General features: G+C 35.3%; 1 protein-coding gene across 1 annotated transcript in view; it reads left to right on the forward strand.

The window, feature by feature from the left end:
* Nucleotides 1–27,202, forward strand: part of DACH1 (dachshund family transcription factor 1) — a 377,909-nt gene that overhangs the window by 305,276 nt on the left and 45,431 nt on the right. The window contains 1 exon segment of the mRNA XM_030476075.1: nt 22,609–22,760. Within this exon segment, the coding sequence (XP_030331935.1) occupies nt 22,609–22,760 (152 nt within the window).

Consider the following 27,202-nt stretch of genomic DNA (forward strand, 5'->3'; position numbering starts at 1 on the left):
AAAGTTTCTCATGTTTGACTTCTGTTGGCATGCAAATTCTTCAAAGATAAAATATCTGTTAAATTTCTCTGTTTTCTTTCACTCCTGCTTATATGATGAAGCATGATTTGTGGTATTTAATGTAATCAGAGTATCATTAATTTTCTGCTAAAATGTTTCTGCATATGGCCATGTAATATAACTACCATGCCATCAGTTGGTTAAAGAATCAAAATAGGATGACAGTGTTTTTCTAAAGAAGATTTCTCTGAATCTTTCCACCCACAGGCTCTGTTGAAGGCAGTAAATAGTCCATTTTTGTTAATGAAGCTTCACTCATACAGCTGGGATTGTTTAATATTTTACGAGTGTTACTTTGTTTTGCTCTCAACGATCTCAGGCAGTTAAGGATTTATGAATCGTGTTTTTCTCAGCCCATCTGCGGTTTCCTATCTTCCCTGGCCTTGAGAATATGTTTAAATTTATTAAAGCGAAGCAAAGGCTCATTATTTCAAAGGAGAGCCAAAGTGACACAGTGAATTGGTTATTAATGGAAAGGCACTGCCATAGGGCGATTGAAATTTAATGATATCCTACAAGAAAAAAATGAGGGTGTCACTTTCCAAAAAGTCATGCTAAATGCCAGCCTTTTTAAGGTCCTGCCGCTAATTTTATGCCTGCGCACAGTAATGTTTTCAAAAGCGTTTAGGAAACACGGACCAGTGACTGTACTGATTATCCTTTTCACCTTCTCGCCTGTTCCAAATGGGTTTGTGCAGTGAGCGATTTAATCTCTAAATATAGGGAACGTTAAAAAAAATAACATTGCTGTTTTTCACAAGCTAAGGGCCTTTTGCAATCCTCCAGAGATGGACTTGCAAATATGCTATCTCCATATGCTCACAGTAAGCTCTCAAACTGGCTCATCACCAAAAAAAAAGAAAACAAAAAACTTCAATCACTTTATTTCTTCTGCTTTTCTGTCATTCAAGAGATGTTTTATGTACACAGAGTACATTTATCAAAATTTAAGTCACACGTGATTAAAGCATACCTAGGAATTTCTGAAATTTCTCCCTTTTGTCCCAATTAGTCTATATTTTCTTTCAGAAGACGGTCCTTGTTTCCTGAAATGCCTTCCACCTGTTTCTGGATTGTTCTTAGTTTATAGTATAATGTTCATATAGATTTTGTTACTATGTTTTCACAGTTTGAAAGACAAGCTGTGCAACTCCCTGGCAAAATCCAGCGTATTCTTCCCAAGTGAATGTTGATGCTTGGCATTTTTGTTTGTTTGTTTTGTTGGTTTTTGGATTTGGTTTTGTTTTTTTAATTTGAGCTGGGTATAATTCTCAGACCACAGAGACCAAATAATGTTCCAGATGGAAGAGCGATATGAGGGGAGAGGGGAAATACCTGTATTAGTACTTCAGGATCAGGCTGATAGAAACTTGTTGGTGATGCTGGTGCTCAATGGAGTATTATTGTTTAATGTTCCAGTGCTAGTGATAACTATATGGTTCCTTCTAGTTATGTGTTTCAACACATGATTTACTACAACTATAACCATGCTTAAGCACAATTGAGGAACACAGATTGTGGATAAATCATGGATAACACAAGGTCTGTGTAAATGTCTGGACAGAAAATAGCTTGTGATAACCATGTCAAAAAAGCAGGCTTTACATTAGACACCTCACAATGTTAGATGACTGCTCTTTTGTAAAAGCAGAAGAACTGACGAAGGATTCACATGCCATGACAACAAAGCTGCTATGGTTACACAAGCTATTGTGTGACCTTCCTCAGTCCTCAGCCACTGGGATGAAGAATCCCCTTTAGTACTTCCCTATAGGCATTCTCCTAAGATACCAGCTCCCCCAGAAAGCATACAGATACACAGCAAAGCGAAAAGGGGTAGTAGCATAAAGGGATATTTGGTATCAATCATCCTCACTTAATACAGAAATGGTAGAAGTCTGTGGTGGAAAAGACATGCTAGGTCACCTAGTTCATCTCCCTGCTGGTGCAGGAAATGTTCCCGACAAATATTTTCTAGTGTCCTGTCCAGTCTAGTTTAAATACCTGATGCAACTCATTTATATTTATATTGTAATTTTCTTACAAACATAAATATAAAACTAAACTCCAGACGTTGCCCTTGACAGGCACATTAGTAACAAATCATTTTCTGACCTTGCCTATGGTAAATTTCCAACCATCTGCTGACAGGTAAACAAAATTCTTTTATCTTTTTAAAATTCTCAGATTACTTTTAGTTCCTAGCCTCAACAAATTAAATAAAGAAATAAAAACTTATAAAATGACAGCACCATGTTGTTTCTAAAGGGAGAAACATTACCCTTTCTGTAGGCGTGCATCTGACAAGCATCCCCTGTACATGGTCCTGCCCCTCCTACACATAGGATAACCTGTGGTCTAAAACATACCATTTGCCATCTGCATGACATAGAGGTGGAGGCACCCTCAAGGTAACAATGACTGGTAGCCATCTCCCTACTTTTTATGTATTAACAGCCCTAAAAAAAAGACCAAACCAAAAAAACCTTATTGCCAAATTTTGGACTCTTTCTCCTACAGAGCAGAATCCTGAGTTGAGAGATTCTGGTTTGTTCAATCTGCAGAAAAGTTGCATTGGGGAAGAGTTATTTGCAGAACGGGCCAGACTAGGTGAAGTGAATCATGATGAGTGTCATTTCTGAGAAGATAGCAGATGTTGCTTCACATGCCTCAGTCTTGGGTGCTGGTAATGTTGCCTGTGCTACAGGAAAAAAAGGCTGCTTCTCAGGTTTCCATACATGGAAACCACTTGGTGAGAGAGCCTTACTCTGATTAACACCAGGAGGTGGAGGGGTTAGAAGGAAGGGTCGGCTTCTGTGAGGTGCCAAGTGTCGTCTTCTCTGGCTTAAATCACTGGAAAGGAAGGATCTTCAAACGGGATGCAAGAGTTATTGCAGCCAGCACCATGTCTTCACAGGGACTTTCTGTTGTTTGGGGTGAGGGGGGCAGAAGAGTCAGAAAATAAGTTTGGTAAGACCAGCAAATACTGTGTTAACTGAAGCCCTAATAGGATTTGCATTATAAATTTAAAGAACATAGGGAGAAATGGTGCCTCAGGGGCCTGCAACTTCGGTTCCTCTGAGCTTCCTGTTTTAACTATAAACTTATCATCTTATAACCTTTCTAACAAAGACATAAACACTTCAGCTACATATATTTTGATTGTTTCATGACAGTTTACTGGAGGCTTAGCAATGACAGATTTCTTCATTGTCTTTTTGCCAAAATTTGTCCTTTAAGTCATTTTTGTTGACTGCCCCTTTTAGCAGCTCACCTCACAATGAGAGAGGAGACAATTAATGGGAGGGTGATTTATCACTGCCAAAAACTGTCAAGGACTACTGTTGTAGCTGGAGAAAAAGCAATTTCACATTATGGCATTTCATTCCGAGTACATTGTATTTACAGCTCACAGTTTTATTTTCAGAGCCTATTATCAGGTGAAACAGTTGCATCTGAAATGTTGTTTGTGACATAGGTGACCTGTTAGGATTTGATAAGTATTTACGCCAGAGCACAAGGGGCTCACACATCTGCTGTTGGCAGAAGCAATGGAAAAAAATAACCTGGAAATGAGGCGTTTGATTTTTCTGGTTCCTACACTCGAGCATCTGTTGCTATAATTAAGTGGCATTCAGTAATTGCAGAGCAATGGTGAAATAAACATATGCATTCTTGCCAGCTTTTAGGATTTGGTGTCCTTACAGTAGGAGAGACAAGCAAAGTGACTTCAGCAAGAACAAAGGGTTCTGTAACAAAGTTTAGAAATTAACTTTCCTATTGCATAAAGAGGAATTTTACAAGAGGAAAGGATAGAGGGGAGAAAAAAGATAAATTGGCTGGTAGCTTTTGTCCATTTAAACTGATCACTACAAGAGGTAAAGCAGAATATTGAACTGGGAACATGTTAATATTTTCTTTTGAATGTACATGACTCTCTTGGAGTTGTATTAAGAAACCAAAAAAGGAGCATGCAATTCAAACTGAAAAAAAAAAAAAAGAGCATGCAAGAAATATGTTATACAGAGAAAGTTTTTAATGCAATGTACCACTTGGATTTGAAGGGGGAATTGAGCAGAAGATCTCTGCAAGGGCCGCTGCTGCCTTTGTTTATGTACCAGTTGTGGTGTAAATGAAAACAGAACCTGGTGGTCAGTATTAGTTAAGAACCCTGGTTAAAACAGGTACTTTAATGAATCATTTATAAGGCATTAGTTAAACAATCAAACGTTCCTTATTCTGTAGTGAGATACAGTATTATATATAATTTTTAGTTATTTTTTAGTAGTAGGATCAAGTGGGGGCATATAATTTTTTCCGAGAGAGGATTTAAGTCAGAACATTGTCTCATCTGATGATAAGTTTTGTGATTGTTGTGGGTTTTGTCTTTTAAGAACAGACTGTCCAACAAGTTATTTCAATGATGGTCCTTGTACTAAAAATAAAAATAAAAATGGATAATTGAATAGCAGTAGCCATGTAACCCAACAGATACGTGGCAGATGTAGCATGTTATAAATTCTGGGAACCTAAGAATAGAAAAGAGTGTCTGGCTCTTACTGCCTGTCGAGGCCAATAAAGAGTGAGCATGAAAAAGAGCTATTAGTATTGTTTGAGGAGGCCATTCTTATATATGCTTTGGCACTTTCTCTTGCATGGTCTGGAGCAAGTTTGGCATTGACTGTGCACCTGCCTTTTTGGCTGGTGCAGTAAGTGAGAGGAACCACTGTGCAGTGGGCAGAAAAAATTGTATTAAGTATCTTGAATATATACATAGATACATACACACATATATATTCTTATATATATGCACTGAGAGAAAGAGAGTTGTGAAATGAATGAAGCAAAGAGAAGAAAATCTTGTTTATTGGAGATGGGACAGGGTTGGAAGAGTAAAAGTAGCTGATAGTTTCTTCTTCAGTTTCCATTAATTGTACTCATTTCTGCATGGCCATAGTAAGCCATAACAAGTCAGTCAGAGTTTTAAAGAATTGAAATATCACAGGTTCAGGATCTGTGTTTTAGTTAAATATAAACGTCGGGTTTATTTTCTCACTTTACTGTTCAGATAGTGAAACTGAATCTGTTTGTTAATTTTGCTTGTTAATACCAATATTTTGAGGGTAGATAAAGATTTCTAAACTGATCAATTATATTATTATTATCTTTAGCTGCATTTAATTAAATCTGATGTTAATATCAGTAACCACATTTTAAAATCATTGTAATACACATTTCCGTAGTGTAATACTGGGGGAAAAAAAAAATCTGGTCAGACTTGAGGGCATTATTGTGGAAGAGTCTGATTCTAATAAATTTCATATGTGATTAGGGTTAACCTGCTTTTTTACTCTGCAAGTGAGCTATTGGATTTTGGTGCTGTTTGCGGAAACCTCGCATAGCAATCTTTCTGAACTAGATGAGAGTCAGGAGGCTTTGGTTGTGTTTCAGGCTTTGCCAATAACCTATTGTGTGACTTTGGGCAAAGCATTTCACCTTTCTGTGCCTCTGTTTCCCTCTGTGCTTATTTACAGCTGAGTTCCTTGGAGAAGGGGTTACCCCTTGAGTGTTTGCACAGGACTTTGATTTCCTTTTTGAGCCTTAGGCACTAAATACAAGTATTCTCACATGAAGTATTTTATTGAGCAATGTTGGAAGCTTTTTATTTTTGATGGAGGTGAGCCCACGGACAGTGGCTGTGAGCCTACTCCTGCCATCCTTGCATTGGCTTCTGTTTCTAAGCCATTTGAGTAGGGAATGTGGCGTTAGAACCTCTTACAATCAACATTCTTTTGCCAGCATCCATTCTCAGCCTATTAAAAGAAAAAAGATAGTTGTGAGAACTCTGTCAATAGTGAAAGATCTATTATGTTGTCCACTAAAAACTTAGTAGAGGCTATAGGGGTGATTTTAATTGAGATTTTTACAACCATTTGCTGACACTGTTTTGATCACCGTATTTAGGGCTGGATTCCAACAGTGGACATAAAACCTCTGACTAATCCACTGAGTCACCAAGTCCCTGTCATATATTGCTTAATGGTCCATGCTGCCAGGAATTATAATAGCTTTCTAGTAATTTTTTTTTTTTTTTTTAAGAAACTTTATAGGCACAAAGTCTTATATAAGTTTAAAAATAAGATTTTTAAACAGGCAGTCAAAGAAACCCTATGCTAAACTTCAGAATTCCTTTTTTTATTTGCAATAAATGTACAGAGTCTTAAATCACATATACTATAAGTTAATGACGAATAGTCTAACTTTGGTTGGTTAATGTTTGCAGGGCACTTACAGATGCTAGAATAATCTCTAATGTTTTTGCTCAATCTGCTCTGGAGATGGATGAAATAAATAGTTTAAACTAATTAATGTAACACCAGCTGTTACAAGTGCTTGGCAGACGTCTGAGAGTTTTGATGGGCAGAGAGCGGCTGTTGTACTTGACTTTATTTTAGTACAACGTTGATCACAGTGTAAGCTGGAATAAATGACGAGCCAAAGGAAGGAACAGAGGATGAATTCTGTGTAATGCAAAATAAATATTGCCCTTTTTCTGAAAATATTTTTTGAGGTCGAGGGAGAGTTATACTGGACTGCTATTAAGACGTAAGTGCCATGACAGCATCTGTGCTAACCATACTCAGTATTAACAAGCTGCAAAACTACGTAGGCAACTACAAAAATTCACATTGCTTTTAGATTCCAAGAACTCTTAAGGCTTAATATGAGCACTTTGGCTGCATATTTTATTTCTACCTAGTAATTGCTGTTAGAAAGAAGAGCTGTTTAAGACAGGCTAGAGAAATAACAAGTATTAGTTCTAGAAAGTTAACGTGCTTTCAGAGAATAAGTTGGATTTCAGTTCTATTTATATGCATGTGATCGTATTGTATGTTTTTGATTTTTTTTGCACTCTAAAGAATGAACATGACTGCAAAAACTTTCAAGGTTCAAAATAGTTATATCAAACTGAACTTTGTGCTTTGTGCTGTAGCCTTAATTTATCAGTTCCTGGTCAAAAAAACACCACAAAGCCAAAAATATATTTCTCATGAGAATTCACTGTTTCCATGTGATTTAAAAAGAAGCTAAAATATCCAAGTAACTTCGCTTTTAAAGTTCGCTTTTAAAGTTGGAAGGTACAATAATTGTGCTGTGACAGGGAAACGATGTCTGCTATCTCTGTGTGTGGCAGCATTAAGATAACAGTGTCATTGTACAGATTGTTACCCTGTGAATATGTCTAATAAGTTATTATAGCGTGCTGAGCAGATGGCAAGTGCGCTCCTGAAAGAACTGATGGATGGGATATGATGTCATCGGTGAGATGACAAGGTTCACAAGGTACTTGACCTCCAAGAATAAGTCCTAACTGGTTAGAATTCTAAATGGTGAACTTTTGTGACACTGGCTAAATGGGAAATATGTGCAATTTGTATTTCTTTATGGTAGTGTTTACCCTCTTCACTGAACTCCACATAATGGGATTTGGTCCCTGAAGAGTTGGAGATATTGTTGGAAGGTTTCACCCTATAACCTTCAGAGGATTTCAGATACAATTCTATATATCTAAACTTTAACAAAATCCCAGCGAATTATATTTATGAAGTCGGCTTCATATATTTTTTTCTTTAATGTATGTATTTATAACGAATTTAACTGAGATGCTCAATTTAGCATGTTCTCTCAAAAGAGGAAACTACTGATTCAGTGAGAAAGTATAAAGCATAAAATTGTAGTTTATACTTTTATAAGAATGTGTTTAAAATTGTGGGCTATGCTAACATGACAAGGATCTAAACTAATAATTTTAGTTATTACTAAATTCTCCATCTCTAATTTGTATTAAAAAATTAAATATTTGATTGATCAAGCAATCTATCTTTTTATTCTGTTCCAAATTATATAGTGGATCTCTGCTGTTGAAACACAGGCTTCTCAAATAGTTCTTTGCACGATTCATGAAATGAGGAAGGTGCCCGTGAAAGCCTCAAGAGGGAGAATCTAGCTGCTAAAGTTTAGGCACTATCAGCTGTATCTGACAGACACCTGCTTTCTCTTCGTTGTTGTATGGAGAATTTAGGTCCTTATTTAGGTCCTTATTTAGAGAGTACAGCCTCCCTGGCTGACTGGATAGGCAGAGGGATTCAATCTTTCATCTCTTTTAGGCACTCTGTTAACCCAACAATCACAAAGTGAGCTCTCCGTGTGTATTTTTATGAGCAATTATGCAGATAGACAAATCCTTCAAAATTCAGAATTAAAAGTTTGTACCTGTGCATTGTAAATCAGAAACAGAACATGAAAAAGGCAGCATATAAAGAATATATCTAAAAAAGAACAACTGAAACAAAGAATATAAATGAATCCTAAAGATACGTACTATGCTTTTCCTACAATGAAAGTTAGAGGCAAAGAGTTTGGGGTCATGTTTCTTAACACCTGAAATTAATAAAGCTTTTGTTTTTCCCCATTGCTTTAGCTATATTTGGCTATGATCAAAAGCAGGAAGGTAGGAGGAAGAGGCATGACCATAGTAGTTAGCTTTTTTTAATCTTTAACAAAATACTGATGGTTTCATAAAATGCTTATTGTTTTTTGGCTCCTTTGAAATGAGAAAATAAATTCCTTGTGGAAAACTCTTCCATATTTTATTGATTGTTTGCAGAACATAAATGCTATATACGAAAGCAAACTATGAGACCATGTACATGCATACTTGTTCTGAATACTTTATGCTATTTATTTTCAACACTGATAGTTCTTTGAGATATTTGAATATTCATGTGACAACATAGAAGTTATTTACATGAACTGAAACAAGAAGAAACCAGATGAAAGCACTATAAATTATCTGAATAAAACCAATACATTACATTTTTTACATTTCCTAATGTTCTGAGTTTCAAATAAGTAAAAGTTGTTTGTAAAATTTCTACGACTGGGGAATATTATTTCGTTTCTTGAATCAGATTGTAGGTGCAATAAAACTTTCATAAACATGTTACAAATTGCTTCCATCTTTCCTGTATAAATAAAATGCTGAGGGTTCTTAAATTACTTCAGAATTACAGCAAAGCTTTGCATTTAGTTGTAAACACTGTAACAATGTGCTAATTTTAGAGTAATTACTTTGAAAATGTGGATTACAATTTAAAGTTGCAGTCTTTTTTTTTTGTCTTTTTTTTCTTTTTTAGTTTATTTTAAATCCATGCCCTTAATCAACAAGCCCAATGCAACTGTTTTGCTCATGTTGTAGCATCTGGTTTTACTAGTTTCGGACATGTACAGACGATAGAAAGAAGATACTATGGTTCTCAGATCATCTTCTTTTCCTGTTATTCCAATAGTAAGGGTAGCAGTATTGCATCTTCAAGAAATAGTGACTTACTTTGCATGTGATTTGGAAATAGTTATCTCTGCATAGTTTATTGTCGTTATTGTTTCTCTGGTTTATTGCCAGCTTGTTTAAATACAGCAAGAGAGCAGGAACCTGCTGAAACCTGCTATTAGTGGGGCAGCATAAAGATGAATCTTTAAACAAATACTTTCACTATCTACAGTATGCACACTCTGGTAGTGGGTAGATTCAAGGGATTTGGTTCTGTTCTTGTAAGGTAATATTAACTCACAGTGAAATGTCATCTGTATTAATGTCCACAAGTTTGTTAGCATAACTAAATAATAATCTGTCAAAATGTTTAAAACCATCAGAGTTTATAACATAATTTGATAAATTATACATTTGAGTTTTCAATTTGTTAATAGAACAGAAAAAAAAGAATCTACATCTCATATCATATTGTCATGGGGTATTGAGTATATGGTTAAAGTATTTTCAGGAGCTAAGTCTTTTCTACCCAATCTGACCAGTTCATACATGTCTGTGTGTATATACATACATGTCTGTATGTGCTAGAGACATGTAAAATATTAATACAAACTAAATGAGTGTTCACCAAGCTCTCTTCGCCATATGGCCCCTGTGAAGGATAGAAGGCCCTGGCTAACTTAAGCCTGCCATATGGACCTGGTGGAAAAAGGTAGGTCTTTCTTACACACAGAGCAAACCTACCATATGGACTGGGTGGAGCACTCAAAACTCTAAACATTTCTCATACACCAGGGCCTTTTACAGAGAAGAATGTAAAAATATACATAATACATTACACACAAAAGCCATTGAAAAAGGGATTAATTGTTTAGGTTTAATATGACGCTTTCAAGCAATGTCCAAAACTGTATAAATAATCAGAGCTTATTTTGAAGTAATACAGAGGATCATCAATCACTTACAACTATTTTACTTCGCATTTAACATCTGCTGTATAATGGGACTGTACAATACCACCCTTGATGTTCTACAAACACACAACAGCCAAAAATAGTGATAGGGTTAAAGCAAGTTTCTCTGAAATGTGTTCCTTTTGAGTTTTTTTCCCTCCTGTTCTTAACCTGAAGCAAAAATTCAACACGTTGCATAAGAGTTGAGGCAAATCCTGGACTTAGAAATGGCTTCTATACTCTTAATCTTTTAGAGAAATGAGATTAATCATATGATCAAATCATTGACTCAACTTTATTTCCTCTATGAAACCAAAAAGGTCTGTGCTAGCTGAACCACTGCTGTTTTGATGTCTAAGAAGAAGCCTGTTGCTTTTGTATTCAACAACTGAAAATGATGTGGTGCTACATAATGGTGTCTTCTATAGACCAAAGATACAGTAAAGTAGCATAGCAAAATGCTCATTATATTTCAAATCAGTGGACCTAATGTTGAACCTTCACACACATTCCCATGTAAACGTAACTATATTCTTGAATTATTTATACTTAAAAAAAGAAAAATCAAAAAATCAAAAGTCATATCAGTATCACTCCAATTATGATTACACCAAAATATAGGAAAGTGGAGCATAAATTAAAGATGTATTGTAAGACCTTATTTTCCACTTTCTTATATGTTTTGATAATGCTTTAAATCTTGTTATATGTGTGAAAATGAATAAACAGAAAAAAAGTCAAGATCTGTTTTATTTTGCAAGTAGGGAGATTATTTAGGTTGATTTATCCCTTCAGATTTCTGTCAGAATCTTTTCCTTTTCTCTAACTATTTTTTCTCCTCTGGTCTTTATTTAGACTTGACATTTCAACAAGCAGACTAATTTCTTCATATCTTGGAAGGGGAAGAAACTACTGAAACAAAAAAACTTCAGTAACAATACATGTTACTGAGAAAAATGTTTGAGAAGTAAGGAAAAGATTGCAGGAAGCAGTAGAACATTCTGAGTTACAGAAGAGGGCAAAGAGAAGGCAAAGGGAAGTGATTCTGAAAATAATTTTCAAAACCTGAAAATAATTGCAATTTATAAAATAAAAAAATAAAAATTTAAAAAATACAAAAAGGCAAATTTGATTCTAGTTTTTTTTAACTCATTGAATTGTACTAAGTTTAGTAAAAGAGCAACCTCTATCGGCGGCCCTTTTTGACTTCCTTTCAAAAACTAGACAAAATTGCTGAGGTTGCTGTGAGTTGCTGGACTGAGTCTTCTGGGTGCAGCAGTTCACAAAACCATGCAGGGTGGTCATTTCCTGATGCAGCTCTTGCTCTTTTACTAGCTGGGCTAAAAACCAACCTGCTATGAGGATACTGAATAAAAGTATTATCTTTAAATATATAATGAGCTCATCAGGTCAAGATGATAAAGCTTCTGTGATTTGTTTCAGTTTGTGTAGGCAGTAAGCGTTTTCACAGTAACATAATGGTAAAGATCTTTCGCTTCATGTTTAGTTTATGTACAGTTATACATGAATTATCATAAAGTAGTAGAGAGCATTTGAAACACTCTTAGGATTTGTATTTTGCTTCTATTATGTAGCGTTAATAATTGCTTAAGGATTGAAATAAGTAATTTTTCCATTATGTTATTGGCATAAACATTGAAAGACTTACAGAAATAGTAAAAAGATCTGTCCCTGTAGTGGAATTATAGTGTATATTTCCTTGATATTATAGATAAAAGGCTGAATGCAATATTTAATTTGCATGAAGGTTTTAAACTGGATCCTGGGAAAGATTTTAATTTATTGGCAAGTATGTAGCATTTTTGCTGTTAAAGGTACCTTAATTTTCTGTATTTAATTGAAACCAAACTGATCCAGGTTACATGGTGACTCCAAACTATTTTGTACTTTCTTAAATCAGTGCTGAATGTGACCTCTAATGCATAAATACATAAAGGATATTTTTTTGGTCTTCTCTAATACGTATTCTGATATATTAGCATAAATTATGTATTCCAAGACATGAAGACATATGCAGGCCAAATCTCACTTTAAAGTGGATGCCTCAAACGGAGCAGAAAACATTAGGGGTAAAACTTCTACATTATTCTATCAGTGAGCATCAAGCTAGTGAATCCCATAGAAATCTCACTAATGGACACATTCTGGCAGCTTGTTGCAGATGTTTGATGAATGAATTGCAACAGGAATCATATCAGATGTAAAAATGCTTGCCTTTTCATTCTGAATTTTGTTTCTGAGCACTCTAGGGTTTAGGGATTTTGGTTTGTTTATTATTACGGATTTCTGTGAAAATTAGATTTTGGGATATAATCTGTGGGCAATGGCTTGAGAAATGTGGCTATAATATTGTAAAGGACTGTTTCTGATGCTATAAACTATGGAACTTGTATTGAACTCCCATACGCAGACAGCCAAATTTCTATTAGGTTATCATAAGGATATAAGCCAAAATGTGTACATCAATTATTGTCTACAACATTTTCATCCGAGGACTGGAACTATTCCATAGATAGGCACATTAAGGACGCTTAGTATTTATGTTAAAAAAAAATTATTGCAAAATAATTTTAAAAATTCAGTTAAATATAATTGATAGTCTCCTACGCAAACATGGAGGTTTTAGCCCCACTAACGAAGCCTCTGCGTTATACTGCTTCATGACACTAAAACAGCTCACTCATTTTGTACCCTTCCTGGTGAGAATCTGTTAAAATGAGATGCTTCACATCCTTTTGTTTTCAGTAACAATTACTGTACTAGCTGTGAGATCTTGCAGTTACTAGATCCCATATTTTTGTTAAAAATGTATATTGCCATTTGGGTACTTAAGCAAAGACTGGATGTTGTTGAACTGTTGGTGATAAAACACCTGTTACCTTAACTCTTTGGAAGCATGTCTGCAAGGCTTGACCAACACAGTCGCCTAGGTACTTTCTTTTCAAAGCGGGGTTTCTTCCCCTGTGTTTCCAATGCATTTGTAGTTTTTCCTTGCATATTCAAGAATTCTCGAACTTATTACCCAGCAGCCCCATACAGCTGTGTTGGATGAGTCCATGTGACTATTTCTTGATTCTTTTATTTTATTGGCATCTTTGGCTCTAATTGTGAGGCACTAATACATCAAGGGTAGGAATTGTGGCATGGGGAAAGCTTGGAAACAGGTTTTCTTTGTATGTTTCTGTCTTTCTAATGCATTTTTAGACTGGTCATCTTATTCAGTGGTCTAATTAACATATTGTGAGTCTGAATATTAGAGGTACTTGATAGCATCCTTTTTATTAAAGAAGTTATTGAAATCATGGGCATTAATAGGATCTTAAAGGAAAGTAAAGCGAATATAAGTATACATGTTTTAAAAATATTTGGTTTCTGCAAAAATCACTGTCACTGAACATCTGATATGTTTGTCTAAAATACATTTTCTCATGTTATTTTAAGAAGAAACATGACAGTATTCTGCATGAATATTTAGTTAAACAAAACACATTAATTGATAGATCCAGTTTACAAATCCTGACTAGACAAATATTTTTCTACTGGGACAGGTGACCGGTATAAACTATCATAAATGCAAAGTCTTTAAACCTCTTCTGTCTTCTCTATTGAATTTCTCTGACATATTTATTTGTGAAATGCCTTACTGTTGACTTCTGTGCTGCCTCTTTACACCAGATGCCAAGCATGCCTGGTCAACCTCATCTTGCCAGCACTCTGGGGACAAGGGTGTGGGACAGGTTATGTGTTGTTGAATGAAAGACAGCTGACGAGTGTTGCGCAGACACACCGTCATCTATTCATTTTCTGTTTGGGCATCTGATTCATGCTGTCAGCAGATTACCAAGAACATGGCCCATGTGACAGGACAGCAAGAGCATTGATGCTCAGTCCCCCATAACTAACTGCATCATTGCTAGATATGGACTTGTTGAAAACATTGACTTTTTTTTTTTCTTTTCTGAAGAGAATGAATATTAGAATTGTTAACTGAACACAGACCAAGAAAAACTGCATGAATACAATGCTGTTCTAGCTATTACCATAAAACCTTCATCTTCAGAGAATTACAAGTTACCAGCTGTGCTCTTATCAGGAATTCCCTTCTTACCACTGTTGTGCTTACAGAAAAGGAGTGGTGTTATTTCAGCTGACAATGACAAAAATGCTAATAATATTGATATTCCTAATTTTTTAAATCACCTTAAATCCCAAAATAATGGATTTTTTTTTCAACTTTCATGAAACATGTCCAGAGGATGATTAATCCAAATCACGTGGCACTTGAAATGATCTAATAAAATTTAGCAAAAGCAATTGTTACATTCTGTAATGGTTTTTCTCCGGATTTTGCAGTAGCCATACGGAGACAGTTAAAGTACAGGGAGGAACAGGCAGCACAAAAATAAGTATGCATACTGTGGATGTCTTACCTTGCTTTTATCAGCTGAGATGTGCATATTTATTTCCATAATTTTGAAAATGTGAGGTTTAGTGTACAATACATTAATTATGCAGTCTTTAAATCCAATCCCTAATTTGAAGGTTGATTTAAATTGGGAATTTTGCTCAAACTCAAAATACTTGGCTTCATCTTTGCTTCTGCATACATTTAGGAAAGCTAGATGTACAGGCAGGCTGTATAGGTGAGGGAACCAGCTTCTGTAGCCAACACAGAAAAGGAGGTTAAACAGCTAGTATCATGAATGGTGAGTTTTGGTTTCCTAAACAGGTATAAATTCCTTTACTACATAGATGATTATGGACATGTACATTTTCAAAAACAGCTCAATGATTCTTGTGCACCTACAGAGAAACACATACACACTCCACATACACCTATGCTTATAAGCAGTTCTCTTTGCTACGAAGCCAAGAAACATTCTTTTTAGTACTCTCTATTGCCTGGCTGATGGAGTGGAGCTAGCAAAGTACTAACTGGGACATTTGACATGAACCAGTAAAATACATTTATACTTTTTCAGCATCCAGAGCACAGATGGTCTTAATCTGCATCCAACCCCTGCCAGTAGCATGTAAGGATCTTTGAAAAATAAATAATGGACATATTTCTCATAACTAAGTACTGCAGGTTATAATATTATAAAGTGTCCTGTATTTATACCGATATACTGTTAAAAATGTAATAAAATATTTAGTGTACCTTTCTAACTATCATTTTATGTTTAGGAATTTATATTTCTTTAGAGTTAGTGTAAGTTACCATCAGGTATTCAAGATAATAGTAATTTATAATTAACAGATATATACCAAATCATCTCTGACTATCCCATTTCTTCCCTTTTATGCACTTCAAGAAACTGAATGAAAAATCCAGTGAGTGAACAGGGTAATTTTTATTATGGGGACAGAGAAACCATATAATTTTGTTTTGCGCCTTATGTGGTGTTATGACGCCAAAGTACATAAAGTGGAAATATCTCTAACATTTTAACATTCTGTTGTATGCCAAAATACATTTGTTGAAAAATATGAACTACAGTTTATTGTGAAATATTGTGAAATCCTTAGAAAAAATAAATCAGGAAATGCTGCTTGACCCAGCCCTAATCAGTAATAGGCTGCAAAATAAGATAAAGGTTATTTAAATAATCCTTTTATTGAAAGAGAAAATTAGATGAGTTGTGCTGATTGACTGAGGCCCTCCTAGGGACATGTAAAGTGAAGAATAAACTCAACTTGATCTAGTCCAAAAAGCCTGAAGAAATCCTCACAGCTGGAACATCACCTCTAATTACATTTTTGCTTTTTGGATATATTTTGCAACTCTTTCCATGCAGTTACAGTGATGTTATTCCAGTAATTCCTTAATAAAACTAAAACACGTGGTCTTTAAAGAACATATTTTTATGTTTTTGCTATTAACAACTATAAATTTAATTTACATTGAAAAGCAGTTCTTGAAGTACTGCAGAATTACTTGTACAAAATACGCTGCTTTACAAAATATTTTGGCTGTTTTGTTTATTTCTTGCTGAGTCAGTATAAATATCTTGCTCCTGGGCACTCTTTCTCCCCTCCTTCACCACATAATCCCAGTGCTATTATCCGTTTCCAAAGTGTTCAGCCACGTTACGTGTCCTTCTTTCCTATTTTCTCAGCAAAGTGTTCCCTCACTTCTTGATTCACCACTGTCTCCTTGTCAAGTCATCCTTGTTCCCAAACCTCCATGTCCCAGTTCCAGGCAGCAATACATTCCTTTTTTGCCCTCTGTGTTTACAGATAAATTGGCTTACAGGATGTCAGCATAGAAGGGATGCCAATGAATTGGGGAGAAAGAGAGGTCCTTACCTTTGTGTTTAACAGGTGCTTGTCCATCTGGCTCTTATTTGCCATTATGAAGACAACTCTAACTGCAGTATGCTCAGTGACCCTGTGCAGCAGTGACGAATGATCTGCAGGGACCACATTTTCTTTAAAAAGATTAAAGAAATACTGGAAATGTATCAATTGGAAATCTCTTACCAAAAAAGACAAGCATCAGGTTACAATATTGTATTTTCAGTGGTTAAAATCAGACAGAATTGTCAGTAAAGATGAGTCTTACTGTTGATGGGCAAGTCCTGCATCTAAACCTATCTCCAAAGTGGACAATATAACTATGTTCTTATGTACCTTTGCTCTTGTGTAGTCCTTTACATCAAGTGAAACTGTGCATATTTTGAAGCCATGCCACTTATGAAAATGGTCAGTCCATAATGGTGGAAATATTACACAGATGGATGAGTTCTATAAGACCTATTTTGCACAAATATATGTATAAAGCCGGATATAAAGCCATCATGTGCAATATACACATCCAAGAAATGTACTCTTAATAGCCATGGTCCTTTCCATGTAAGATTTCAATCTTTTAGTTACATGTTGTTATTAGTGAGTTACTATTCCCAAAGTCTTTAGGTAAGCATACCAAGTCAAGAAATAGAACTGCTCAGTGGACAGCATTTGCAACAGTACTATTAACTGCGAGAGCACCAGTCTCTTTTAAATGCTATGAAAACAACAACCAGCAAGCCAGTCTATTTTTATATTTTATATTTTATATATTCTATATTTTATATTTTCCCTGATTTCCAGCAGTAAATATTTTAATTTCAGAATAATTTGAGTGTCCTGGAGAACTGGCATAAAAAGAAGAAATTGAAAAGAAAGAAACTAAAAAGAAGAAGCTAAAGAAGAAACTAAAAGAAGAAATTAAAATGTAGATTGAAAAAAACTATTTTTATAAGAGTTAGTTTCAGTACATTCTTTTTACAGTTCATAGCATCCTTCGCAGTCATCTCACATTGACCCTAGTTACATGCAGGGTGAATCTTGAATGACCAAATCTCTAAAGCAGGCAAATGATGTGGGAATTGAGCAAGAGGGGTTTTTTTGTTTTGTTTTTTTTTTTAAATGTGCCTCAGGTTGGTAATGTTTCAGTTCAGGATATGGGACCCTCTGTTCTTTTGTGCTAATATAAATCAACAATTATAGATTAATTAAAATAGAAAAGCTTCTCACACCTGAAACTTCTAACTCTGAGGAAGGTGAAATATAAAAAATTTTATACTGAAGGGTGTTTTGACAACATAAACCAAAATTGTATTAAGCCAAATAGAATAAATTGTTTCTACAAAAATGTATGCACCAGATTTATGATAGCAAAAAGTGAAAACAGGATCTTTTATCATTCAAATGGTAAGAATGTTTTAGGAACAGATACATGTGAAATATTTTACAAAGAACAAAAAAGGTCAAGATGCAGTACGATAAAACATTAAATGATTACAGAAAGGCAGTAACCTGTATAGTTTAGTTTTGTTTTGGTTTTTTTTTTTTTGAGCTGGCTATTATCGCTTGCTTTCAAATCCTGGCAATATCAATATTCTCCAGTTTGATTGGTGACCAGTTTGAACTTATCCTACTTGCTTTTAGGAACAAAGACAAGAGAATGGCTACCTCTATTCATCTATTATTGTTTAAATAGCTGTCACAGCTTCCAGGATGTCTGTTTCCGTGTTATCTGGTGAAAGAATAAAATAGAATGGCAACAAACCAAATACAGTGAAAAATGTTTGTTGTATTTGGCCCAAACCAGCTGCTCTTTGCAGATAAAATCTGGTTTGAACAAAACAGGTGAATTTTGGAAATTGAGGAACAATGGGTGGAGTGGAAGTAGCATTTGCAAATATTTTAAAGATATGTTGCATTCGGACTTGCTTATTATGGTGATTTAGTTCATATGTCAAGGCACATATTCATCTCTGCTCAGATACTGTAGAAGCTTGGGTAACACCTTGTCCTATCCTTGTTTATTTGTTAATTTAAAGACCTCGGTTCCCAGCACAAGCCATGGCAGGCCTGGACAGCTCTTTGTTCTGCCTTGTTCTTTCTTTCCCTCCCGCCCCTTTCTTTACACTGTTGTGCTCCCAACTCTGACAATAAGAGTTGTAGATTGACACTCTTTCCGCTCTTGCCCTGACTTGTCTTAGGATGCTACTTTTGGTGCGTTTAGACTGAAAATGCCAAATCTCTGTCTCCCAGCAAGGGCTCATCAGTTTTGCAGCATTGCTCTGTTAGTAGGTTAAGAGGAACATTAGTAGTTCCTTTGCCACAGTTTAAAAGATGTTAGGCTAATGATTATTTGGAAAGAAAGATACCTCATCATATTGAGAAAAGAGGAATTCTGCAGGAATGGAAGAATTTTAAATGCTTTAATAGCAAGAAGTCATATTATTTTGCTACTAAGATACGCAGTTATGTTTTAATTGGCTGTGTTTGCAATGTGGTTTTTCTTAAAAATGCATTTTTTTTCAAGATTCTCTCAATCATTGCTTATCTCACATCCACAAATATCCATGCTTCCTGTGTATAATGCATACATTTGCTGTTTCAAACGTACGCTCAAAGTTTATTTCACATGGGACATCAAGAAAACAAAGTCACATTAGTCTGGCTTCTTTTTTCTGAGTTGACGTTTCATTAAAATGAGTTCATAGTAAGTTCAGCTCTCCAGTCTTACCCTTCAGAGTAAATTTGTTTCTGTTATTTATTATAACATAAGAGTTTGGATGTTATTTTGAGTTCAGACCATTCTAACCTTTCTTGAGTTACTTTGCCTATTTTAAAACCATGCAACACATTAAGAAAATCTTTGCAAACTTCACAACATATTTTGAGCATGCACAAAGTACAGCAAACGTAAGATCTATTTATTTTTAAAGTAGTAATATAGCAAAAAATTTAATGGCTTGCTTAAATTCTGTGACAAGACCTGTATTAGGAGCCTTCTGTATCTCAATAATTGCATGGGAGAGCATAGTTTTAAGTGACGTAAGGTTTATGGAATTGTTAAGTGGGTCAATTTTATCTAGTAGGTATTAAGATACTTCGACAATTTGAGACCTAAAATATTGGTAAGATTCTAAGTTGTCTTAGAAAGTGTGAGAGGTCATTGGTTCGTTGCTCTGACAGACCTAGAGGCAAATGATGTATTTTTTCTTTACTTTCTCATTTGTATGAATCAACTCTACCATGCATCCTACTGGTTGGACTCTTTCATGCTGTACCATGCAAGTCCAGTACCTTCACTGGAACCACTGATATAAATAAGTGGCCAAAAATTTCAGTGATGTAACACAGAAGAGGTTTTGTAATTTTTTTTAATTTTAATTTTTATTTTTTTTTAAATGTTGGGTAGGAATCATTTGGGAAAGCAATATTTGCAGCAGAGGAAAAAAAAAGTTTCAGCTGTTTCAGCTATGCAATAATACTGTGTATTGCCTAACCAGTTTTGTTTAAGTTTTGGGTGATTTATTTTGATTAGTGAAAGCATAACAATTCTGACAGCAGTTTGGAAAAAAACATTTGATAACGATATTTCACACTAGAATAGGATTTGTGAAGATGAACTAACAAATAGGATGATCTGAGAATAGTAAGTTAGTTTGCAATACCCAGGAATACCTAATTTATTTTTTCTAATGAAGTGGTGAATATTTCTATAATAGTTTTAAAGTTGGGAAGAAAAGAAAGAAAAAAATTGAAGGCCAAACTTTAGTATGCTACTACAAAATTACTACAGAGATGTCCATGTTGCTGTGGGGTAGGATGAGGATCATGATACATCATGAGGATCCATCCATAGACTACGTTTTTCAAAGCCTGCTTTGAATCTCGTTAAGGTAAATAGGTAATGGTTCAGTAATCTACAGCCATTTTTTTTCAGCACTTTGCGACATGACTGGAAAACTTAAATACAGCTGAAAAAATTTTTTATTACTCTGAAGGGGCTGGAGCTTTCCTTTGTCAACATCAATTCCTTTCACAAAGCTTACTTTGGTAAGCTTTTGAATGATGACCTTATGAGAAAAGAGTAATTGTGGCACAAGGTGTAACAAATAGGGGACATGAAACAGGCTCTTACTCCTTGTATAGGCTACTCTCAGCCTGAGAGACAGTGAAGTAGGAAGAGCACCTTCCATGGTAAGTCTTATCTCACCAAAAGTAGAACTTTCCATCTAAGCTAGTCAGCTTAGGCTTTTCTTACAGTCAACAGACACTTCTAGAGGAAAATTTGTCTCCTCCTGTAGCAGATGCCTGTGATGGTTCAGATGGATTAGTACCTCAAACTGGTGTCTGCTTTGCCCCAGTGGCTACAGAAAGAGCTAAGTGGGGCAAGCCCAGAAGCAGATGTCCAAATGCCTGTTTGGGTATTTCTGTGCAGGACATACTGGGTGAGACTTTTACCTTAGCACTGTAAATACTGACCAGCACAACAGAGCTGGTGAGGAAATGGGGCAGGAAATCTGCACCTGAAGATTTTTGATGGAGATTTCTTCCTTCTGCAGTAACGGTGGATGGGGATTGTTGGAATGAACTGGGACTTTGAATTTTGGTTTTCTGGTCCTGGAGTCATCAAAGCCTAGATTCTAACACTTCATTGCTGCACATTTCAGTTTGACTGGTCCTAGGCTATGTCCACTTCAGGAAGTACTTCAAACCAGTCAAAGAGAGAGCTCTTTTTAGGTAACTAGGATCAGAACTTCCATATAATAAAAACAATTCCTAACATACCTGATGATAGGATAAATTGGTGAAATACAACTATTATTGAAACCATCATTAAGATGCAGAAAGAAAATGAAATTAAAATACCTCAAAACATGTATCTTATAATGATCAAAGCCCAAATGGAAAAGACCAAGTCTGACAGACTCTTCTGTAGTCAAATAGCTGTGCAGAGATCTGCATAATACCAGGAGTATATTCTGATGCCCTCGTATTGTGTTGAGATACATCAATATCTGTCAGTTAATGATTGAGCCCCTGGTAAGAAGAGTATGTGTAGATGTATGTATCTATCTGTATGTATAGATACTTAGTTTTCCTTTTGGAGAATTCAGATTAACATCTGGTGCAAAGAAATTGACCTAAATTTCTGTATCATTTATTTATTTATTTATTTTCATTTACTTTATAATCCATTCACAGATTATCTGTGAAACTTGAATCTTAGAAGTCTTCCAGCTGTGGGAGTTTTTTCCCATTGTGATGTCAGTACTGATCAGATCTGATTGTTACAAAGATCCCACTAAGGAGTTTAGCACTAATTGTTAGAAGATGTCCATGCTTAAAAAAATTAGGCCAGTGATTGTAACCATGCTGTTAATTTCATGTATTGTTTAGAGCACGTTTCAAGTGTGAGAATCAGGTGTACTTTCTTGATTAAAAATGCATTGAGGAGCTTTTCTCAGTGTTGCTGAATCTTCTGGGCTCTAAGTGAAACTATTAAGAGTGGGAAGGGTTAATTGTATGGGAAGCCTCATATTCAAATATTTCTCATATACAAAATATATGTCACGCTAGAAAATCTTCTATTGTCAATCCAAATAGAACACAAACTAAAATGAGATAATTGGGAAGGTGCCCATAAAGTCAGCCTGAATATATTGTCACAAGTATATGTGAGATAATATTTGTTTTAAAAAGATTCTATGGCACTGTAAACTCAGTCTCATTAGAGACTGCATTTAAAAGGCTTATAAAGTTACTCATTAATGTTATCTTGTTGTATCTCCACAGCTTTTTCATTAAAGAAAATTCAGCAGAAAGCATTTTCTCCTGATAGCAGGAACCAATTTGCAATAAATGTTCTGGAAACCACTAGGGAAGCCATTACTGAGGTCTAATAAAAACAGACAAGCGTAACTTGTTCTATATTTTTGTTTCAATCACATACAGATGAGACCCCGCTCTCCACACCAACCGCAAGAGACAGCCTTGACAAACTTTCTCTAACTGGGCATGGGCAACCACTACCTCCGGGTTTTCCATCTCCTTTTCTATTCCCTGATGGATTGTCCTCCATAGAGACCCTTCTGACTAACATCCAGGTAGGCCTTTCTGTAGATCAGCTTAAAGGGATGGAGAGGTGCCAGTTGCAGATTTGTCTAAATTAATATAACCATTCTAGCTTAATCAGTTCATAAGATTATTTGGATCAACTAATTTACTGAAAGTTCCTAGTAATTTAGGTTTTAAAGGAACCACAGCAAAGAAATGAATTTAGAAGCTCTCAGATACAGTACATAAAAATACAGATTATCTATTAAACCACAGCAGAGAATTCAATGAAAATTACATTGGTGTGTTTAACGACATTTGTCTTAAATGCTCTTTTTGTTACATGCTGTTGAAATGTGTCTTACTGTTTAAATTTATCTCATTTACTAAGCAGAGAAACATTTCTTTAATAAATAGTTATTTTAAATTGCTGGAGTGCCAAGGTGGATTGATATTTAGAACTATTTGAAGTGTATCTATCTCCCATAAAAGCATTACAAAAAGCACTTCTTTTATAAATAAGCTCATTTCACTTAAAGTAATGCCTTCAAAGAATAGACTTCAAAGGGTATTACCAAATATTATGCAGATTTCATGTTCGGTAGTCACAATCTCTATTATGTGTACAGTACAACCTGATTCAAATATTATTTAAGGTATACACTAGCATCTTGGAGCCAAGATATTAGTGTTTCATATTAGAATGAAGAATGGTTTTGTCCACAAATTCAGTGATCGTGTTCCCCACGTGCAACTTTTGCAGCAGTATGGTTGTACATTGCATGCAGAAGCCAAATGACAGTGCAGGAAATAATGTAGCCATATTGTGTTCATTCCAGATATGCCTCATCTCTGCAGCTACTAACTTCTGATGTGTTTGTCATAATATTTTTCTCTGCTCATTCCTGCACATACATAAAATCAATTGTATTCTGTTCAGCAAAGGCTGTGAAAGAGTAGGGCCAAATCCTATTCACTTTACTTTCTTAAACAATCTCATTAAAGTTTATGGCACTTCAGAATTGTTTTATGAAAACTATATGATCCATTCATTGATGATGTTTTGATGTTTTGAGATCTAATAATAAAAAAATACTGCTATTTAAGAATTAAGTATTGCTATATAAGCCTGGTCTGAAAGAGTATATTTATGATTGCTTTTTGTGGTTCTGAGACTTAGTATCTTAAATACTGAAATCATAAGCCAAGGTAATTCTGCAAGAGTTAGCATTCTTCTAAAAGATCTGCAATCTATAAAGAATGTATTTTCTTCTGAAGGAAGAAATACAGTTAGCAAATTATGTAGTGTTTTAGCTGCGCATGCATGTACAGGAAAGTTCTTAGTAATTTTTTTGACAAATGTGTGTACTCAATGTCTCTAGACAGGAACCTAATGAGCAAAGCATTCAGCATCAACAAGTTAGCTAATCTTGTGATTGAATATGAAAGTGCTGCACTAGTTCAGGATAAATGACCAGGATTAATTTGCCAAGAATGTATTCAATTTTGTTTCACAGAAAACATAAAGTGAAATTCGCTCATTGCTTCCTCTCCCCACCCCACCCCCCAAAAAAACCCCCAAACAACAAAACAACAAAAAACAGACAAAAAGCCAACAACCTAATCTTATCTGGAGTGAAGAGCTAAAATAAAGGCAAATATGGTAAAGAAACCTGAGACTTCTTTGTGCCTCATTGTGCTTTTGTGCTTACTGCTCCTTACCTTGGGGTTCCACATCATGACAAATTATCAGGGTAAAGAGGTGGGGCATAAGTCCTTTTGAATTTTTTCACTATATCTCCACATTTCATTATATGGTTTCCACAGCCTTTTGTATACCATCAAGGCGTTTTTCCCCCCATAGATTTAGTCTCTATCAGGACAACATTAGAAAACCACTTCCTAACAACAACAACAAAAAAAAATTAAAATAGCTAGTTTGATTTTCCCATCTGTGTAGAAAAAGTTAAGTATCCTCTTTAAAACAGTAGACTTTATTACAATAACCTGTGCACAATATTGTCAATTTCTTAATCAATGCCATTAAAAAATATTTCTGTATTTAGCATTAGTTGCAAGGAGAGGGGGCTACCCCAGGCCCACAGATGAGTGACATACTGTGATACTGGTACTTTCAGAACTGAGTTTTAGGTTTTTGACTACAAGTTAAAGCTCATTAATGGGATTTATGGAAAGTGGAACTTCTGTACACTTGTGTCTGCTTGCAGTATAATTTTTGACTTTGCTAAGAAATGCATAAGCACTACCTGAAACGCATGATGCATTCGGTACATGAGTCAGAAGAACTCTTTTTACTGGGTAAATTCTTCTTTGCTCTCTTATGGTCCAGATGAATTTTGCATCCCTTTCACTACAGAGATATGGATTCAAAGGAAAGGAGGAGCAGTAAGATCCCTCACCAGTCTCTTGTTGCAGCTGTGCTAGCAATTGAGCAGATGTAACTTTCCCAAAAAGATCATCTGGCCTTCAGTCCATTCCCTGCATCTAGCACCAAGGTGCTTTTGAAACAGAAAGTGGCACAAATCTAGCCAAAGGCTAGATGAGTGGCTTTGGTAAACGCTGTTCTTTCTTCCCCAGGGTGATGCATGACGAAAATATAGATGTGTCCTTTCATAGAAAAGGTATATGTCTGCTTGAGAAATGCAAGTGTACGTCTTTGTTAGGTCATGGGACTGGAGTGCATGCACTACCTGTCACAAATGGTGGCGGAGGTTGCCTATAATTTAGGGATATGATGGTCATATAAATACATAGACAAGCAGCCTCTGGTTACACCAGCATGGATGGTCATGGTAGATATTTGTGCTGTGACCCCCTATGTATATTCAGTTGTGTGAGGTGCACGATCCACATGATCTATGTAATATAGACCTTGGGTGCCTCTAGCAGAGGTTGTAGAGCCTGTCCTGGTTTAAAATCGAACAGAATTAGGGTGCTACATGAGCACTAGGATCTCTAATTTTGACCTGTGTTAGGGTAAGCAGGATCCTAAACTTTGCCATGGGGACAATGCTTTGGGTATGTGAGCAAACATTTCTAAACACTTTTGATGTGCTAAAAGTCTTGCAAGTGCTGAAGAGTTTAGGCAATTGAACTTGATGCCTAACTCACATCCATTTTAGAAGTCTGAGTCATCCTTTAAAATTAGCCACTAAACACAAGTGAGTCTGTGTCTTCTATCAATACTAAAATTAAATGGATAGCCCCTAATCACTAGTTTGTAATTTTAGGCAAATGTTAGGCAAGCCTATTTGCTTTCACTGTCACCAGGCGCTGCTAATTAGGTTTATTTCCTTTTGTATATCACGTATATGTTTTTCTTACTTCTCCATAAATCCTTACTGAAACAAAAATACAATGTTTAATTATTTGCACATTTAAAGAGGAGATAATAACAATATACAGTACCCAGAAAAACCTGTTTCTTGCCAGGGACTGCTGAAATGCAAATAATAAACTGTAACAAAATATAATTAAATACGCACATAAAATAAGGAAATGAGTTTGGAGACATATTTTCTTATTCAGATGCATATCTGCAAATCCAAAAGGAAAAGAAAATAAATTTCCCCAGAGAGCTTAAATTAAGTGATATGTCTGTTCCTTTCCAGTGTGTATTTGTTGATTTCCTCCAGATTAAATGCTGAAAGTCTTTGTGCAGCTGCAGGGAGGATGAAAGGTGATGGGAGATGGGCCACAGCAAAATGCTGTGTGGGTGCTAGTGAGAAGGCTAAAGCTGTTTCCGTATCCCTTGCATAAGTTCACCTTTTGAGTCATGGCCTAATTATGCCAAAGTATGTTACAGCCACAGCTTCTCATGATACTGCAATATTCTTGGGTAAAAGTAACATTCTTTTAAGCTTTTAGAGTCTGAATCTTTACAGTCTCCAAGCTGAATTTCCATTAATGTCTAAAGGATAAATTAGTTGCACCCTGATAGCTATATTTTTCTATCAAGACTGTATTGTATTGACACAGTCTTGTTGCAAAGTATTTTTAAAAAGAGATATATAAAGTGGTTGAAAGTATCCCATTGATATTAATAAAAGAAATGCATGATTACAAACTAAATTCCCTTATGAAAACAAAGCAAACTACTGGCTTTATTGCTGTGAATATCCTGCACTGTTACCATCTATGACTAAATACACAAGAGAAAAATATTGCAAGCACTGGATAAAGTAAAAATTGCAGGTTTCCTTCATTTTATCTTATTTATCTCCTGCTAAAATTATTTGATTTTTCACACAAAGTATTAATGGAAAATGTCATTTATACTTGTGCCTGTACTTGTGATGAAGATACTCATTCTGAGATATTACAGAAATGTCTTTCTGGAGTAATCTGTAGAGATAGTCAAGCTGTGTTATCTTTCCTTGCTTATATTACTAAGTGAGTAGTCAGTTACAAATAGCAAATATTCAGAAATTAACCTGTGAAATTAGCTAAAATATATATAATTATTGATTTT

Source organism: Strigops habroptila, chromosome 2 (assembly GCF_004027225.2).
Source record: "Strigops habroptila isolate Jane chromosome 2, bStrHab1.2.pri, whole genome shotgun sequence".
NCBI classification, from domain to species: Eukaryota; Metazoa; Chordata; class Aves; order Psittaciformes; family Psittacidae; genus Strigops; species Strigops habroptila.